This window comes from Meriones unguiculatus, chromosome 14 (assembly GCF_030254825.1).
Source record: "Meriones unguiculatus strain TT.TT164.6M chromosome 14, Bangor_MerUng_6.1, whole genome shotgun sequence".
In the NCBI taxonomy this organism is placed as follows: Eukaryota; Metazoa; Chordata; class Mammalia; order Rodentia; family Muridae; genus Meriones; species Meriones unguiculatus.
Genome location: NC_083361.1, coordinates 54,452,351 through 54,470,957, shown reverse-complemented (window position 1 = coordinate 54,470,957; position 18,607 = coordinate 54,452,351). Strand labels below are relative to the sequence as shown.

Genomic DNA, 18,607 nt, shown 5'->3' with positions numbered 1-18,607 from the left:
CCTGTTCCCTGCTTCTCTCTTCCTGTTCCAGCCCCCATGCCTGCCCCTTGCTGCCACGCCTGCCCCATTTTGGACTCTGAACCGTCTGAAACTGTAAGCCCACACAAGGCCTTCCTTCTATAAGTTGTGTTAGTTGTGGAATTTTTATCTTCAGCAACAGAAAAGTAACCACTATAGGCATTGGTAGCAGAGAGTGGGCTGCTTCTGTGAAGAACCTGATTATGCTGTTGTTTTGAAGGAATATGGAAGACTTTGGAACTTGGGCGGGGCTAGAAAAGAGGTTAAATGCTGTAAGCAAGAGTTTAATGGGCCATTCCACTAGGAGCCTGGAAGGCAGTAGTGCTGAAAGCAATGGCGGCCGTGATGGCTAAAGAGGGTTCAGAGGGAAAACAATGAGGAACTGGGCTACAGTCCATTCCTATGACATTTGGCAATAATTTGGTTGCTTTCCACCCCAGTCCTAAGAACTTGCCTGAGGCTAAGTAAAAAAGCAATGGTCCAATTTCTCTGGCAGAGAGGATTTCAAAGCATAATACTGAATCTGTAGCTTGGTTATTATTAATGACTCTTATGCAGGTCTGCAATTAAAAAGAACAAGAGGAGCATAAAACACACAAAATGTACAGTTTGGAGAGGAAAAAAACCACTAAAATGCTTAATGTTACATCCAAAGCCTGTGCTGGAAGAGGGGTTATCTTTCGTGGAGTTGAGCATCATTAAGAAGAGGGTTGATCTATACCGGAACAAAAGAAAGGATGTCCTTAAGGGGAAGACCCTGCCCTGCCAAGCTTCCAACCTGTGAGAGTCCTCCGTGGGTTTTGTTCCTAGGAAGCAATTGAATCAAAAAGCTAATGTGATGGAAGGGGGCCGGGGCCACCCCAAGCTGGCAGCCAAACTTGGCAGGGTTGTCTATTTGCTGTTGGCTTTAGAGGCACGAAGGACTCAAGGGGGAAAGGGTCATGGATTCTTCCTTTGTGGATGCAGAGAGCCATGAGGCCATGCAGCGTGTGGCTGGGGAGTCTCTGTGAAAGTGCTGAGAGGGCAAGAGGCCACGAAAGGCCATTTTCTGAAGGTGTGAAGCCAAAGCCGAAGCTGAAGCCTGGGTTGCAGTCGAGGTCCCAAGATACTGGAGATGCTGTAGCTGTTAGACCTCTGCCAAAGGGAGCTGCAGGCAGAGTGGAAGCAGCCAAGAGAGGAATGTGTGTCAGTGGCAGAAAAGCCTGAAGGAAAGAGCCCTTGATACCAGGGGAACTACAAGGTTGTGTTTGCTTTGCTGGGATCCGGTTTTGCTTTAGTCCAATATTCCTCCCTAGGCTCTCATTCCTCCCTTTTGGGACAGTAATATATATTCTGGGCCATTATATGTTAAAAGTAGTTGCCTTGAGTCTCGGAAGACACTCTGGACTTTTAAACTGTGTTGAGACTGAGAAATACTATGGGGACCTAAAAAATTGAACAAAATGAATTGTGCGTTATGATAAGACCATGAGACTAAAAGACCCTTCTCCTCAGCCGGCCAGTGCACACAGGAAGTCTTCACGCTTCTCTGGCATCAGGCTTCGCTATCACTTCCCACCAAAGCTTCATTCACCGTCTTTGCACCAGGCGCCTTACAGTGTCTACGTGGGGTAGCCAAACTTTCTCCCTGCGAGAAATGTATGGCAAGAGGCAAGAGTACATATTGATCATCTTCTGAGCTCGCAGGTAAGAAACTTGGAAAATAAAAACCTGACTGGAGTCCTAAACTCAAGTAAGCCCATGTCTCAGTGACCTTGGCACGGATTTGGGCTGCTTTGGTTTATGAGTATGGTGAAAGCTTGCTAGCCAGCCTGTGGTGCTATGGAGAGGTGGCATAACCTTTAAGGGGTGGGGTCTTGACTGGAGATATAGCTCAGTGGTAGACTGCCTGCCTAGCAGGGTCACAGGTTTCATCCGCAACACTGGGTAGGGGGAGCTAGTTGAAGGGAGTTATGTCTCTGGGGTGTGCTTTTGAGGGAATATCAGCCTGGACCTTCCTCTGTGTCTTTTCAGCCTTCTCTGTCACCTGTTCTCTTTATGATGTGATGTGCTGCCACAGGCCCAAAAGAAAAATTCTCAACTTCATATGGAACAACAAGAAACCCAGAATCGCTAAAACGATCCTCTACAATAAAAGATCTTCTGGAGGCATTTCCATCCCTGATCTCAAGCTGTACTGCAGAACAACAGTAATAAAAACTGCCTGGTACTGGCATAGAAACAGAATGGTGGATCAATGGAATCGAATAGAAGACCCAGAAATAAACCCACACATTTATGGACACCTGAGTTTTGACAAAGATGCCAAAACCATACAATGTAAAAAAGACAGCATCTTCAACAAATGGTGCTGGTCGGATGTCTACATGTAGAAAAATGCAAATAGATCCATACTTATCACCCTGCACAAAACTAAAATCAAAGTGGATCAAAGACCTCAACATAAAACCAGACACACTAAACCTGTTAGAAGAAAAAGTGGGGAAGAGCCTGGAACTCATTGGCACAGGAGACAATTTCCTAACAGAACAACAACAGCACAGGCTCTAAGAGCAACAATCAATCAATGGAACCTCATGAAACTGAAAAGTTTCTGTAAAGCAAAGGACACTGTCATCAGTACTAAAAGACAGCTTACAGATTGGGAAAGGATCTTTACCAACCCTATATCTGACAGAGGACTAATATCCAGAATATAGAAAGAACTCAAGAAGTTAAACAGCAACAAATCAAGTAACCCAATTAAAAAATGGGGTACAGAGCTAAACAGAGAATTCTCAATAGAGGAACATTGAATGGCAGAGAAACACTCAAAGAAATGCTCAACATCCTTAGTCATCAGGGAAATGCAAATCAAAACAGCCCTGAGATTTCACCTTACAGCCATCAGAATGGCTAAGATCAAAAATTCAAGTGACAACACATGCTGGAGAGATGTGGAGAAAGGGGAACCCTCCTCCATTGCTGGTGGGAATGTAAACTTCTACAACCACTTGGGAAATTAATCTGGCACTTTTTCAGACAATTAGGAATAGTGCTACCTCAAGATCCAGCTATACCACTCCTAGGCATACATCCAAAAAATGCTCAAGTATACAATAAGGACATTTGCTCAACCATGTTCATAGCAGCTTTATTTGTAATATAGTGAGAAGCTAGAAACAACCAGATGTCCCCCGGTTGAAGAATGGATAGAGAAATTGTGGTACATTTACACAATGGAATACTATTCAGCAATTAAAAACAAAGAAATCATGAAATTTGCAAGCAAATAGTGGGATCTAGAAATGATCATCTTGAGTGAGGTATCCCAGAAGCAGAAAAACACACATGGTACATACTCACTTATAAGTGGATACTAGACATATAATATAGGTTAAACATACTAAAATTTGTATAGCTAAAGAAGCTAATCAAGAAGGAGATCCCTAGGTAAGATGATCAATCCTCATTCAGTAGGGCAAATGGGATAGGCATCAGAACAGGGAGAAAACAGGGAACAGGACAGGAGCCTATCACAGAGGGCCTCTACCCAGCAGGGTATCAAAACATATGATGAGATTCATAGCCAAACTTTTTGCAGAGGGCATTTGTTCTTAACCTGTAGGTCATGACCCCATTGGGGATCAAATGACCTTTTCACAGGGCTCACCTAAGACTGTTAAAAAGAACAGATATTTACAATCCATAACAGTAGTAAAATTACAGTTATGAAGTATCAATGAAAATAATTTTATGGTTGGGGCTCACCACAACATGAGGAAGAAAGGGTTGCAGCAAATAGGAAGTTTGAGAAGTACTGCAATAAGACCAGGCAATTATGAACTGAAACCTCTGAAACTGATCCGAGGCAAACTTTCCTCTTTTAAAATCAAACTTTGCTGTCAAACAAAGTGCTACATTTTCATACATGCACCATTAAACTTTGTTCTCATTCATTCCTCCCTCCACTTTTCCTCTCTTTAGATTGATTTATCTCAGGTATTTGTCATAGTGATATAAAGATGAACTTAAAACAGTGGTCTAATTATCCACATGTATATAGGATATATGTGTGTATATATATATATATATATATATATATATATATATATATCTTGTCTCCATTATATTTCACTGTGCTAGGCAATGCCTTGGCAATTAGATGGAGTTCATTAATGCTTCCTAGATGAAGAAATGAAGCCACAATTCAGATTTTAAATATGAATATGCTTCAAGTCCTATATAAGAAACCATCACAAACTGACCTTTAAAAACATACTTCTAAGTTAAAAATATGACTTAGATGGATTTCTTTTTACGTTTGAGACAAGGTCTTACCATGTTGCTTCTGCTAGTCTGGAAGTCACTCTGTAGCTCAGGCCAGCCTTGAACTCACAATCATCTCAGCCCACTAATGCTAGAACCCAGGCGTACTCTGGCATGCCCACACCCAGCTTGGGTATCGACTATTGCATGATGTTTGTTTAGTTGCTTTTTGTTTTGTTTTGTTTTTTTAATGGAACATCAATGACAAGTGATTTGGGATGGGAACAATGCTCCTAAACACCAGGCTGACCACACAGAAATCTCGCCGAGCACAAACTGGTACAAAGCGTCTTAATTTCTTTGAACTTACTCTGATCTGTATCCTTTTCTCCATTTCCGTTTCTTTCCTGCTAAAATCTATGTCAAAATTACCCGACAACGCTCTCTGCTCTGGGACAGACTTTCAGGTATAAAGAAGGTTCCATACTCTTTGTCTTACAGCACATGTCCAACTTTGCTCTAGAAGTCACGTTAAAAATCCAGCCTCTCTGGAATGTCCTTGTGTAAGACCAGATAAAAGGTGCAGACAGTCATAGGAGCCCACACAAACAAGCAGAGACCTGGAGGCAGAGGTGGGGGCGGGGAGGGGAGGGAGACCCTGACAGGACCGCAGTCAATGCCCTGCCGGTGGTCAAGGGTCACTGAGGCTGCCTCTGGGTTCGTACAGTCCCAGTGGCAGCCTTAGCTCTTTCCTCTTCTGTGAGCAGGAGGCACACTGCCAGACCAGAAGCCCCGTTGATATATGGTCCAGTTGTCATGAGCAACAAAGGGCTGTTCTGAAAAGTCCTTCCCATGTGATGGTGCTGACACATTTCTGCTTTTACTCTGCCCAAAGCCACACCGCTGTCAAGCCCATTCCTGCCCCGGTTCAGGAACCCCAGGAAGCCTCCCCATAGAGCCCGCTTTCTATAAGGGAGCTTAGGGTCTGTGGTGTGGATGGAGCTACGGTGACAGAGGGCATTCACAGACACCTCTGTACTGAAGGCTCCGACACAGCCTGTCAGGCAAGAGCAGGCGTTAGAACCAAGCTGGTAAAGTTTTGTTAAGCACCCAGCAGAGGGTCTCTACTGAATTGTGGATGGACTCTGCTCCACGCACAGTTGTACCCAGTGCAAAGGAGACAGCTCCTGGCATCTCTCTTTTCCCTTGCCTTTTGGCTTCAAAGAGAAGCACACTCTAGTCTGTGAATGTGAAAGGACGAGAGGGACTTCTGTACAGTAAGGTAGCCTAACTCCATATCATGTAAATTGGTAGAGGAAGTCAGGGGCTGTGTTCCCAGGATCGAGAAATCATCAATTTATCAACTCCTAAAGATCCCTGAAGAGCAGCTGAAAAAAAAAAAAAAAAGGCAGATACCCTTCCAGACCTTCAGTTCCAAACTGTCAATGTGTGGCCAGCCCATTTCTGACCCTTTGCACACAACAGCGTGAAACATCTAGTTTCAACCAATGACGACTGCACTAAACACCAACATTCAACCTGCCGCAGGGCTCAACAAGAGGCTCCATGGAGAGTTAAGTGATGAGGGCAGTGTTCACCAATGGTTACACCACAGCTTGCAGCTTGGGTGCCACTTCACTGTGTGTACTGTTCTCCTGCATGTAGATCTAAGGAGAAGTTAGGCTGGGCCCTGTCTCTAAAGACAGGCTGGAGTCCTGGGAACTGTATGGAAATGCAAGACTGGGCATGTGGTTTTGTCCTCCACAACCCTGAGCAGTTTGTCAGAGGGGCCACAGCCCCACTCTGATTAGGAAGTGGAGCAAACCTGAAGAGACAGAGCTCTGGCCACCCCTTTTCACCCTCCCTTCAGTCTTATACATCACTAGGATATAAAAGGAAACACATACATTTCTTACTGAAGGGGAGAATTTTCAACATTAAGAAACTAGCCTTGGTTTGGGCCTCCGTTCTGCTTCTCATTCTCCTGATGCCACCCACATTTCTGAGTAGGCTAAAGGCCCCCTTGTGTCTCGGAGATTGGTGGCTCTCTATTTGTGGTAAGGCTTTGGTGTTACCTGTAGTCTTGGGACATGTACTATCTACAAGTCCCAACCTGCCCCCTTAGTGTTGGAATATACTGCAAAGACAGAGATGCCTCTAGGTCTTCCTTATCCCCTACTCTTTTTCTCCCACCCTTAAAAAAAAATGTTGTCTGGTCACTTTAAGAGTTTAAACTAAGGACAATATACTATGTCAGACCAAGGAAATAAAACTGATGGATTAAATGAAACAGGGACACCAATAACCAAAAGATCATGGGGTTAAGCCAGGTTCATGGAGATGAAAGGGTTTTTTTGTTTGTTTGTTTTCTGTGTGTGTAAGGCATGAGAGTGACAACTGTCACTTAGAGAACAGGGGAATTGTCACCATGGGTTACTGGCTTCTTTTGAGCTGGTCTTAGTAGGATGCCTGAACCCACCTGGAATGCTGCACTTCTTCTGCTTGGGGTTGGCATGGAGGAAATGTCAGGTTGCTATGCCGACTGTATACCCACAATGAGGGTAGTAGACAATGAGAAAAAGTTAGGAAACCCAGGAAGTAACTCAGTCTAGAATCCCACCATCATCACCTTCTCATGTCTCAAGGCAACAGGGAAGTGACCCTCTCATACCTCTTCATCTGCAGCCACAGAAAAACACTGTAGAATCCATTTTTGAAATCAGTTTAGAAGACCCTGTCTTAACCATCACAAGGAAGGGATGAGAATATGAGCAGCAAGGTAGTGGGTACTTTGGGAAATTAAAGCTGCTCGTTCATTTGTAAGTTACTTCTCACTATGCTGAAGGACATAGATGGTGCTGTTTTCCCCATCAACCATCACTGAAAACAGAGCCTGCAGCCACAACCCAGTTTGGTCGATTATTGTTATTGCTGAATTGTGTCTCCTTCTACATCAGTGGTTCTCAACTTTCCTAATGCTGTGACCCTTTAATACAGTTCCTCATGTTGTGATGACCCTAACCATAAAATTATTTTTGTTGCTACCTCGTAACTGTTACGAATTGTGGTGTGAATAGCTGTGTTTTCCAATGGTCTTAGGAGACTTCTGTGAAAGGGTCATTCGACACCCCCAAGTTGAGAACCACTGCTCTAGATTCTTATGTTAAAAGTTCTAAACCCCCCCCCGCCCATATCTCAGAATGAGACTGTGGGGGTCAAACTCATGAATGGCCTCACTCACTCACTCTGCCACTGAGCCACACCCCAACCTCTGGAGACAGTCTTTAAAGAGACAAATTGAGTTAAAGTGAGGTCATTAGGGTAGGCCTTCATCCATTATTACCGATGTCCTCATTTGAGATTAGGACACAGATGTGCACAGAGGGAGACCATGTGAGGACACAGCAAGGATGCAGCCATGTGCAAAGACCTTGGCAGAAACCACCCAGCTGAAACCTTCACCTCCTGGCCTCCATGACTGTGAGACATGGGGAGCTGTTATGGAGGCCACCCAGCCTGTGGCCCTTTGTCACAGCGACCCTAGCAGATACCGGTCCACACTCCGGGTGTCTATCATTTTGGTTTCAGCAACATGTGATAAGACTTTCTTAATTCAGGTTCCCGTGCGGGTTTTATTATAACTGAGTTAGGGTGAACCACAATTTATATCTAAAACATTTAGATAGAAAGCAGTTGGTATGCAAATGAAGAGACATAGTGATTGTATACACAAGCCTGGCCTGTGAAAATTGAGAGACATTTCAATAAACATTTATCCGGCATCTGTTAGCTTTTACTGGGCAACTGCTGGGCTTGTAAGGGGATAAAAACAAACGAGATGTGGCCTTGGCTCTCAACAACTTTGTGCTGTATTGGCAAGGGATGGACTTGCATTTCCCTGTCTGAGCTCCTCTCCCCAAGAGAATGCACGAATCTGACTGGTTTGCCTTCCCATTGCCCTCCACTGCTTCTATTGGTTGTAGCAATACTGGATGCTTGCTCCTGCCTGTTCTAGGACTTGGAGATCTCATATGCTGCTCCCTGCCAGCTCCGTGTCCATCACTGACAAGATCCTAAGCAAACTACCAGTCATGGCTGCTGCTCCTATCAAATACTGCTGTGTGCACCCATTCCAGGCTAAATCTAGAACACAAATGCACAACCTGTAGGAAGAGCAGACCCCGCCTGAGGATTCCCATAGACTGACTGGCTTCCTGGTAGCATAGATATTTGAGATCAGAGAGAAAGGTGGGGAGAGATAGGGTGCAAATCTGAGCAAAGGCTGAGCAGGAGTGAACTGTGAAGTTCTTCAAGGGGTAGGGGATATTAAAAGCTGGTGTGGGTGGGCTCAGGGGGCCACAGAGGGCCAAAAGGTGGAAGTTGGGCCCACTCGGGAAAGTGACAACAGAGTGTTCCATGGGATCCCTTTGCAGTGTGGAGAGCTTAGGCAGAGGTGACAAGGAGGCTCACAGGAGGACAGCTAAAAGGGCAGTGCTGTAATCCAGGTGAGAAATAAGGATGTGGACTAGGCAATTCAGGAAAGGGGCTGGCCCCCACCAATGAAGCAAGGCGGGGAGTTGGGGGGGGGAGTGTTGCCAACTCAAGCCAGTGAACACAAAGGAGTAGCTCTCTTTGAGCCTGAAGGCCTTCTGGGTGTCACTGAGAAGTGCCAAGTATGCAGGTAAAATTACAAACCGTTCTCTTTTAAGGTGCGTTTTAAAATTCAAACCCTTTGCCAATTGCCAACAACCATGCACCTGAAATCAGATTTGCTGTGCTGAAAATATGAAGAGACAGCCATGTGGCTGCCTTCAGTACTGCTTGGGAAGAGAGTGATGGTCTATGAGACCTCCAGTCAGGGTGGCTAGAGCACTCTCCCCAACCACGTGGACAGATCCATCCTGGGCAGGAGCAGCCTTTCCATTACATAGCACATTGACCCCCAGGACCGCTGTGGTTGCTCACTGTCTGTGTGCTCCTGTTTGCCAGGAACACTGTTTGTTATTCGAATGGCTCTCGCACACAAACTATCAGATAAAATTCCATCTGTGGTTAAGGGAAGGATCTCCTTAAACGTTGCATCACTGCTGGAAGGAAACCCAAGCTCTGATTAAACTCTGGGGCAAAGTCCCATCCCACAAAGCAGAATGCTCGCTGTAGCCCCCGAAATCACGCCAGGACTGTGAAGCATTAAAGCACCACTGACAGGAGGCAACAAAGAGAAGGTCCTCCCAACAGCCCGGAAGCAGCCACTGGAGGTCCCTCCAATAACATCTCCATCTTTCCATTTCCGTCATCCAACTGGCTGAGAACCAAAGGAAAGGAAAGGGAACCGGAGTCATCGAGCTAAAATGTAAGGTTGGAAGACACAGACAGCAGGGTCTAAACTATAAGCCAGCTTGGAACGGAATCAGGACGAGTAATTTTTAAAAAATTTGTGAGCCCTTTCAGCTATTGGCCGAAGCTTCTGCAACATCTGCCCTTCTCCAGACGTTTAGCAAAAGGACAAGTTAAAAAACAAATGCTTCCAGTTTGCTTAAATGGCAGCCCTTAGAAAACCCCAGTGACCAATACTGCACACTGGGAACGAGACGTTTGTTCTCCCTATGGTAGGGCTGATCAGTAGTAAAGCAAAGCAAAATAGCCCTTTCAAAAACGGGGTGGGGGAAATCAAGGAAAAGTCAGTTACGAGTGTACGGAAGGGAATAGTTCAGCAGTTAAGAGCAGTGACTGCTCTTTCAGTGGACCTGAGCTCAAGTCTTAGCACCCCTGTGTTGGCTAACAACTGTCTGTTACTCCAGTTTCAAGGGATCCAACACCCTCTTCTAGCTTCCACAGGAACTGCATGCATGTGGTGCAGACATACATGCAGGCAAAACACCCATACACCCATTATATATCACATATATAAATATATGTATATATATGATAAAAAAAAAAAAAAGGATGCAAAGAAAGTTCTGGCAGATGCCGGCAGAGGACCATGGAGATGCCTGGTAGGCGTGACAATGCTCACGTATCTGTGTGTAAAGACAAGCAGCCCATTCACTGCCTCCCCCTTGTGTTTTGTTTAAACAAACATATGCTCCATCAGTTTTACATGATGTTGAGGTGGACTGTAAATTCCATCACTCATCAAAGCACTTTGAAACAACAGAGAGGCAAGGTAAAATAGAACACCATCTGAATCCGCCTGGATTTCCTCCGAAACACTGCAACATTCATTTCCAGTTTGGTCATCCCAGCAAATGGACAACTACATTCCAGTGTCTCTGAATAATATTAAATCATCTTTTCATTTTGTTAATAATATTAATTACAGGGTTTTCCAGACGTAAAGTTATCATAAATGGCTTTGCTAACGTAAGAAAATGGTTGAGATAAGGGACAACATTAAATAATTCTATGAAACATCTAATTTCTTCAGATTGGAAATGACTAGGCAAAGTAAATATTCATCAGACAGACAGCAGATTCATTTGGCTTGCCTTAAAACAAGACTGTGTAGACAGAGGTATTTCATTTGTGGTTCTGAATTCCTAATTGGCCTATATGCTTTCCCTGGGGTTAAAGCTTTAATTAGATCTGAAGGCGACAATCAGCCAAACAATCACTGGCAGGTTCCAAGCAAGGCTGGGGTGGTCAGGCTTTTCACCTTTTTCCTCTTTATTTTTTTATTGGCAGGATGCTTTGATGGCAGCCATGCCAGGAGCCAAGAAACTGGGTAAAAGGGGTTTTTTATTTGGAAAAAGTTACCTGCCAGAGCCTTGCCCTAGGAAGTCTGTCCTTCCTTCTGCTTCCTTCAAGGATACAACTGCAGGGTATGGCTCTCAATGGCAATGCCAGCGTTGGAGTGATGTTTTTGTGCACTGTGTAAAGGTTATCCATGTATTATTCAAATGCCGATTTCTGGACTGGCAGAGATCTGATTACAAGCTGGACTTTGGTATTGTTACTCTTTGGCTGCATTGTATTTTGTAAACATCCTCTTCCCTCACCTTCTGATTCATCAAATAAAGAGCTGAACGGCCAATAGCTGAGTCGAGAAAGGGAGGCAGGACTTCTGGCAGAGAGAGGGGCTGTGGGAAGGTGCAGCAGTTGCCAGCCCAACACGGAGGAAGTAGTAAGAGCCAAGCCTAGAGACTAAGATGGACGGGTACCTAGTCACATGGCAGGATGTGGGCCAGAGCCGTGGAGTTGGTTAAAATAACTGAGGATCTGCCCAGCTATAGTGCCATATGCTTATAATAAATACAAAAGGTCTCCGTATCAGTATTCCACCCACTGGTGGTCTCAAAGGGAATCCCTTACAAGCCAGCATTTGGGAAGCTGAGGCAGGATTGCCGTAAGTTAGTTCTAAGTCACCTTGGGTTACACTTAGGTTCTGGGCAAGCCTGTGATTCAGAATGAGTCCCTGTCTCAAATAGTGATATCTAATCCCTAGGAACACTTTGTTCCAGACCCAAACCAAACATAGTCCTTTCAACGCACCCAAAATGCATCAATGGAACAGCTTGGCTGTTGAATACAGGTAGGACTAGGGCATCCAGCCACTGGAACCCCTTGGAACATGCCGCTGCCACCCTGCTTGCATGGTCCATGTACAAGCTTTCTGTGTTAGCATCACTATGGCCTCACCGGGATAAGACCTTCTGAGCAGCTCCACATTCCACTACTGTACAGTTACTATTTTTGAAAAAATAAAATAAAATAAAGGAACGCCTGCCCTGTTATGTACTCTAGGAAGGTGTAAGACAACAGGGCTGGAGGCTCCAATCTGTAGTCTCAGCTACTAGAAAGGCTGAGTCAGGAGGACCAAAAGTTCTGCCAAGGAACGCTATCCAGACTCTGTGTTTAAACAAAAAAACAAACAAAAAAGGGGGCGGGGCTGAAAAACGTAGCTCAGTGGTAGAGCACTTCCTTAGCGTTTAGGAGGCACTAGTTTCCCCAGGATCCGAACCCAAACAAAACACCACAAAGATTTAAAACAAAGGAGAGACAATGCATCCTCCACGTCTCTTATTTTGACTCTGCAGCTACTGGAGCATCAAGAAGCAGTTTCAATTCCTGAAAGCCCCATTGAAAGGGGGTTGGCCACCAAGTCTCATAGCAAAGGGCCCCCACATCAGAGCATTATCAGAGCATACAAGTACTTGCCCCAAATTTTAACTACCTGAGAGGCGGGAATTTAAAGATGCTGAAGATTTCAGATGAAGAAAAAAACAGTCTTTACAGGACACATCAACTGCTTGCTCAGAGGGAAACTGGGGGGGGGTAATGTGGTGCGGATGGTGATGTGATCTTTTCAGCTTTCCTCTAAGACGACAGGTGAGGCGCACTTTCAGCCTCACTGAACCCATTGCTGTGTTCAGACTGTGAGCTGGAACAAGGCGCCCTTGCCGCCCTACCGAAAGCTGGGTCTGCTCACTCTTTGCTAATCGCTCTCATTCTGGAAGTGTGAGCAGCTATGGTTATGGCTTTGCTTCCTAAGGGAAGGGAACAGTCTCATTCCTTTGAAAAGCATTTCTTCATGTTCTGTAGTGTGAGCACAAGTGGATAGAATTATAACTGCTGTAATTAGGTGAGACAGTGTGCTTCAAAATGCCCAGACACATAAAATTCTACAATTAAATGTTAAATTCCTTTCCTTGTTGAAGGAATGAGAAAATTAGCAGAATGTCTTTTATCCACATATTTCAGTTTATTCATCCATTCTTGTGCTTATCCATCTGTTCATCTATCTACCCACTAATCCACCTATTCAGCCATCTGTGCATCCACCAATCGTGTATCCATCCACTCATCTATCCCTCCATCAGTGGTCTATTTACCCAGCCACTCACTCACCCACCCATTCACCCACCCATTCACCCACCCATTCATCCACGCATTCACTCACTCATCCACCCCTCCATCAGTCCATCCACTCATCTATCCATCCATCCTCTCACCCACCAAGCTGTAAAATGATTTTACAAATACGTTCAGGATATCTCTGCCTTCCACGCCCCGCTTACATGAATGGGGGCTACTTCAACTACATTCAAATCAGAATGCCCGTAGAGCGAGGGCCCAAAGCAAAGTAAATCATCACAGCAACCAGGGATGAACTCTTTTTTCCTCCCCTCCCCCAGCTCTGTCAACACAATGAAGCCATGACTGTCTGTGGAGTGGCTTGTGGCACCATCAAAACCCTGCTCTTCCATGGAAACTATTGTAAATGTTCTCTGGAAGTGGCTGAGATAACTCTGTGTGCCAGACAGTGAGTTCAGACTGGCATTTAGCACATTTCTTTTACGATGAGGTGACTATTACGTTTGAGACGGTGGCCTGTCAATGGCCACGGTTCCCTGTGGTTAGCACTGCTTTGTACAGGAGTGTCCTCTTCCCTCACAGCTCTCACTGTGATCACATTTACAGCTTCATTTTTGGTCAGCCCAGCTGCCAGCCTCACTGCCCTTGCTGTAGGCAGAATAAGCCACACAGCAGGTATTTTAAAAGTACCCACTGAATAAATAAACCCGAGGAAGGACCCCCAGCCTGACCTGCATTTGTAATCTTACCAAGTATTGGCTGTCTGAAATTTGCCAACGTTAATTTCAAATACAGATAGAAAGGAAGTAAGTATAATTTACTGAGCCAGTTAAGACAGGTTACACAGAAACTTCAAACAATTTATTTAAATCTGAAAGAGATCACATACATTTTTAAGGAGAGAGTCGTACTCTCTGCCCCAGTATTTAAGTCCATGGCAACTGTTAAGATATGTCTTATTTATAACCAGAAAGTTTTCTCTCTGCCTGATCACTAATTTCGTTATTAAATACTTGCTGTAAGGGTTTTGGTTTGTGGGTAAGAATCACATATGTATATTTTATAATGACTGCATATTTTTATTTTTAAAATTAAACTGACTTTCGCAGTATTGGGGGTCGAACCCAGGGTTTTGTGCATGCTGGGAAAGGGCTCTACCACTGAGCTATTTCCCAAGCACTATTGATTTCTAAAATAGTGAAAGATTTCAGCACTTTAACTAAAGTCAAGTATTTTTCTCAAGCCTGGTAAAGACACAAAAATTGAGGACATTTAGTGGATCTGATATGTTGCTATATCTCTGTTACATTTTATTCAAAGTAAATACAGAAAACATATAATATATTATATAATATTATATATTTATATTATATATTTTAATATATTTATATATAAATATATTTATATTTTACATTATATAATATATATTATGTTATATATTATCTATTCTATCATATATAATATTATATATTATATAATATCATAGTATAATATATATTATTATATATTATATATAATATATAAATTAGAATATAAATCCATTACGGTTCACTTTCAGGAGGGCAGCGCTGGCTGCCCTCCGTCTTGGGAAGGAATCGTGCCCTGTGGTGTGTACCTGGGGGTCCATTCTGAGGAAGGTGTGAGGACCTCTGCTGCTCAGGATTGATCGCTTGAAGGTCTTGCTGTGGTAAAAATGGTAGTAATCGTCCAGGTTCCCAATCTGTAAAACAAGAAACAGGTTACCATTCTCCAACACTGCCTCACAGACAGCTCCAACTGGGCTTCCTTCCCACAAGCGCTTCCCACCGCCTGGGACTCACTCAGCTTCCAGAGGAGACAGTCTCCCCATCCTGCTGCCCACCTGTGTCTCTGGCACAAAGTCGGTGTTTATGAACTGGAAGGAAGGTTTGCATAGTTGTTTTCAGATAAACAACCCTGGAAAATGTTTCTGAGGAAGCACACTCATCACATCTCTGTGGTTAATATTGTCTAAGTTTAGACTATTATGGCCAAGTTTTTTTAGACATGAGCTAGTGTTTGTTTTGGGTCAAGTATCCCTGAGGTAGCTAAGTTAGTGTCAACTCAGGTCTGCACCAAAATATGCATTATAAACTCTCCCCTTCCTCTCCACTCCATGGGTAAACCAGAATCTCTAAGAATGGACACTCACTCTCAAGTGCATGGAGGAAGCCAAGGAAAACACACGGGTCCATCTGCTCTGGCATTGTAAGAGGTCAGATGAGAACATCCAGACCCCTGGGGTGTCCCAGTTTTCCATTAGGGACAGTTTTTCAGGACAGGTTTCAGCTTGACACTAGGTGGAACTGATTCCCACATCTTCAAGGAAGGTCAGTGCTCATGCCCTCCCTGTCATGTGGAATTGCCCGGTGTCAAATGACCCTTGAGCATGAGGACATAGCTTTCAGAGGTCTGCTTGTCCCAGCCGCCATTGGCTGTATGACATCACTGGTGAGCCATCAGCCCCCAAAGCTGGGCCTAAAAATGCAGGTGGACTGAACTTACACAGACACTTCTGTGGCCCCTCTCAACCACCTGAGCCTTGAGCGAGCCACCTCTACACCCACCCACGCTTTCGCTTACACAGTTATCTATAGGCAACCAAGGCCTGAAAGCATTTAATGGGAAATCCCAGTAGTAAGTAATTTGTGTCTGACAGACCATTATTATCATTGCTCTATTTCTTATTGTTGTTGATCTCTTGCTGTGCCTAATTTACAAACTAAACTTTACCATAGATATGTACATTTAGGGAAGAGTATAATAGGTGTGTCTACCTCTGCGTGTACACACGGTTAAGTATATATAATATATACTATAATACTATCCATTTTTACATATCATATATATAATATATATTATTATATTATATATATATATTACTGCAATTCTTTAGAGTAATTTAGAGATAATTTTACAAATAGTTTCAGTCAGATTAAGTCTCATTCAAACCCTCCCTACCATTAGCTACGTGACTTCAAGCAAGGATGTTCAATCCCTGTTTAGCTTAATCTCTTATGAGTAAAATGGGAATAAAACTACTTACTCTTGTTCTTTTTTGTGTTATTGATTCCTCTCGGGTTTAACTAAGTTTAAACTAAACTTTACCCAATACAACGCTGTTGACTTCCCCAACTTCAGAGCCATTCTGTCTGCTCTAACCTGCAGATGCCCAATAGGGATGAAAGTCCCAAGGAGACACCTGGAGGGATTTAGATGCTATGAGTGGCCATTTCCACATCTTTGCACAAGAAGACAAAGCATACAAAGGAGGTTCTGCCGGGGTCTTTCCCATCCTCAGCTTTTCTCGCCAGCCAGCCTGGCTGTTCGGCTGCTTCCTGTTCTTATGTTTTAGAGACAGCCTTTTGTTTTTAAAATATAGCCCCTCCACTCAAGTTTGTTCCGGCACATTCTGCTCTTACATACAAAGAACATGGAGCACCATGACAGCGAAGTGTCATGAGTGAAGTTCCAAGAGCCTATGGTGCTAACAAATGACAGCTTACTGTGTGCTGGGGTTGCCTCTCTGGCTCCTCTGCAAGGCCCCTCCATTCCCCTCTTAAGGTCTGGGATGCCGTGGATTTGGGATAAACCTGGCTTTGCATGTATCTTGACTCCATTTCTGTTGGAAAACCTGGACTTAGCCTCTCTGGGCTTTCATTTCCTCGCAAGGCTCTAAGTACCACTTTGCAGGGTGGATTGTTTCAAGATCTGAAGGAGACACCTGTTTCCATGAGGGGGCTAGCAGTGTTCCCAGCAGGTAGTAAACAGTCAATGCACAGTATCCGCAATGCAAAAATCTCTGTTCATTTCCTACTTCAAGATATCTTTCTTTTTTCCCCCATCACAGACTTTACTGTTACTGCCCCATCTTGCACACAGGCAGTTTCTCTTCCTACAGGAAAATCTCATTGCTTGCTTCTTCAAACAAGTGGTCCAAAGACTACTAAAGCATGGTAGACCTGCTATTAGCCAGAGGCAATCATTCATGGAGCCTTATTAGACAGCAGCAATTGGTAAATAAATTTGCTTATAAGCAGTCACTATCCCTGGCAGTTGCCACATAACTTTTGGTCTTTTTAACTCTAAGATTCAAGCCAGTTTCCTCAAAGGGAAATTGGTGAACAGGTGAATGAAGTTTGCTGGCAAATAATTGGATTCAGTGCAGAGCCCCCAGTCATCCAAGGGAGAGCCTGGAGGCCATTCAGAGCAGTACTAGTTTCTGGGTAACTGGCCCAAACCAGAGGAGTCCACCTTTCCCTTGTTACACATCCCAAGGCCACCAAGTCCTCTTGTCTCTGGTCTGCTGAGATCATCCTTAGAAATGGCCTACAAGGTCTCCAATGATGAGCTCTCCTCTTGGAAGAAGGAAAGGAACAAATGGTCCCCCTAATACTAACTATACAAATGGCCTCTGGGGTCAGCAGTAGCCAATGCTGCACCTGTTTGGACACATGGACAACTCAGCAGGAGGACTGAGCTCCACGGCGGACAAGAAGGAAGCATCCTCCTGCTGTTGCGAAGCTAGCTGCTAACACAGTACAGGCTCTGTCCTTTTTTGTGCCTGGCTAATTTTGATTAGCATCACGACTTAGGGATTATCTATGTTGTATTAGGTGCCAGAATTCCCTTCCTTCTGAAGGCCGATGAACATTGCTTTGTGTGGCTATATCCATCCACATGTTGATGGACACAGGTTACTTCCACATCTGGGTACCGTGACTGTCACCACTGGGAACAGGGTGTGCCAATATTTGTCCAAGTCCCTGTTTTCGCTTCCCTTGGTTATATACCCAGGTCCTATTCTAGCATTACTGGACTGGTCACACCCACTTGTTTGCTTATGTAGCCACTTCCTGTTGCTGTCTCAGCAATTCTGGGATTCCCACCTGAACTGCCCGGCAGCACTGACTCTAGGATGTACTTCCTAGGCTTGGAAACTGCTCTTTCTCACCTCAGGCTGTGGTCATGAGGACAGAAGACAGGGTACTAGGGTGTCAGGCTCCCGGCTTGGACAGAGTTTCTCTTAGGGATGTGTCCTCTCTCTCGGTTCAACCAGGTGATGTCTGATTGTGCTCTGACCCTGACTCAGATTAGCCAGAGGGACTCATTGTCCTATGACTTGGCCTCTCTTGCTTTGGCCTTAGTCTTCCCATTTGTAACGTGAGGCCATTGTGTGAGGAGACTGAGGCCCCACGGTTATATGGGGGGTGGAGTTCCCAAATTTCTGAGTTAGCAACACCACCATTCTGCCCAAAGACAAGCAAAGACAGCTGACACTAAATGACATATGTACACTCAAATAAGGCTCAAGGGGACTGTCATTCTTTTGCTATAACTTCAGGGTCAAACTGACAGAAGCTAGGCTTGTAAGAACACAGGAGTCTCCTCCCTGAAAGCTTGGGCAGAAACTAGAAGCTACCAACAGCACCAAACCCCATAGATATTATGATTTTTCCTATGTATACTCACAATATATTAATTAATAAACTTAGGCATAGAGTTTAAT

General features: G+C 44.3%; 1 protein-coding gene across 2 annotated transcripts in view; it reads right to left on the bottom strand.

Annotated features, from left to right (window-relative positions):
• The window catches only part of Pcsk6 (proprotein convertase subtilisin/kexin type 6), a 183,874-nt gene that overhangs the window by 123,273 nt on the left and 41,994 nt on the right, over positions 1-18,607 (bottom strand). For both annotated transcript variants that reach the window (XM_021633268.2, XM_021633269.2), the window contains exon 2: positions 14,696-14,800. In XM_021633268.2, coding sequence (XP_021488943.1) covers positions 14,696-14,800 — 105 coding nt within the window. The remainder of the gene's footprint in view (positions 1-14,695; positions 14,801-18,607) is intronic.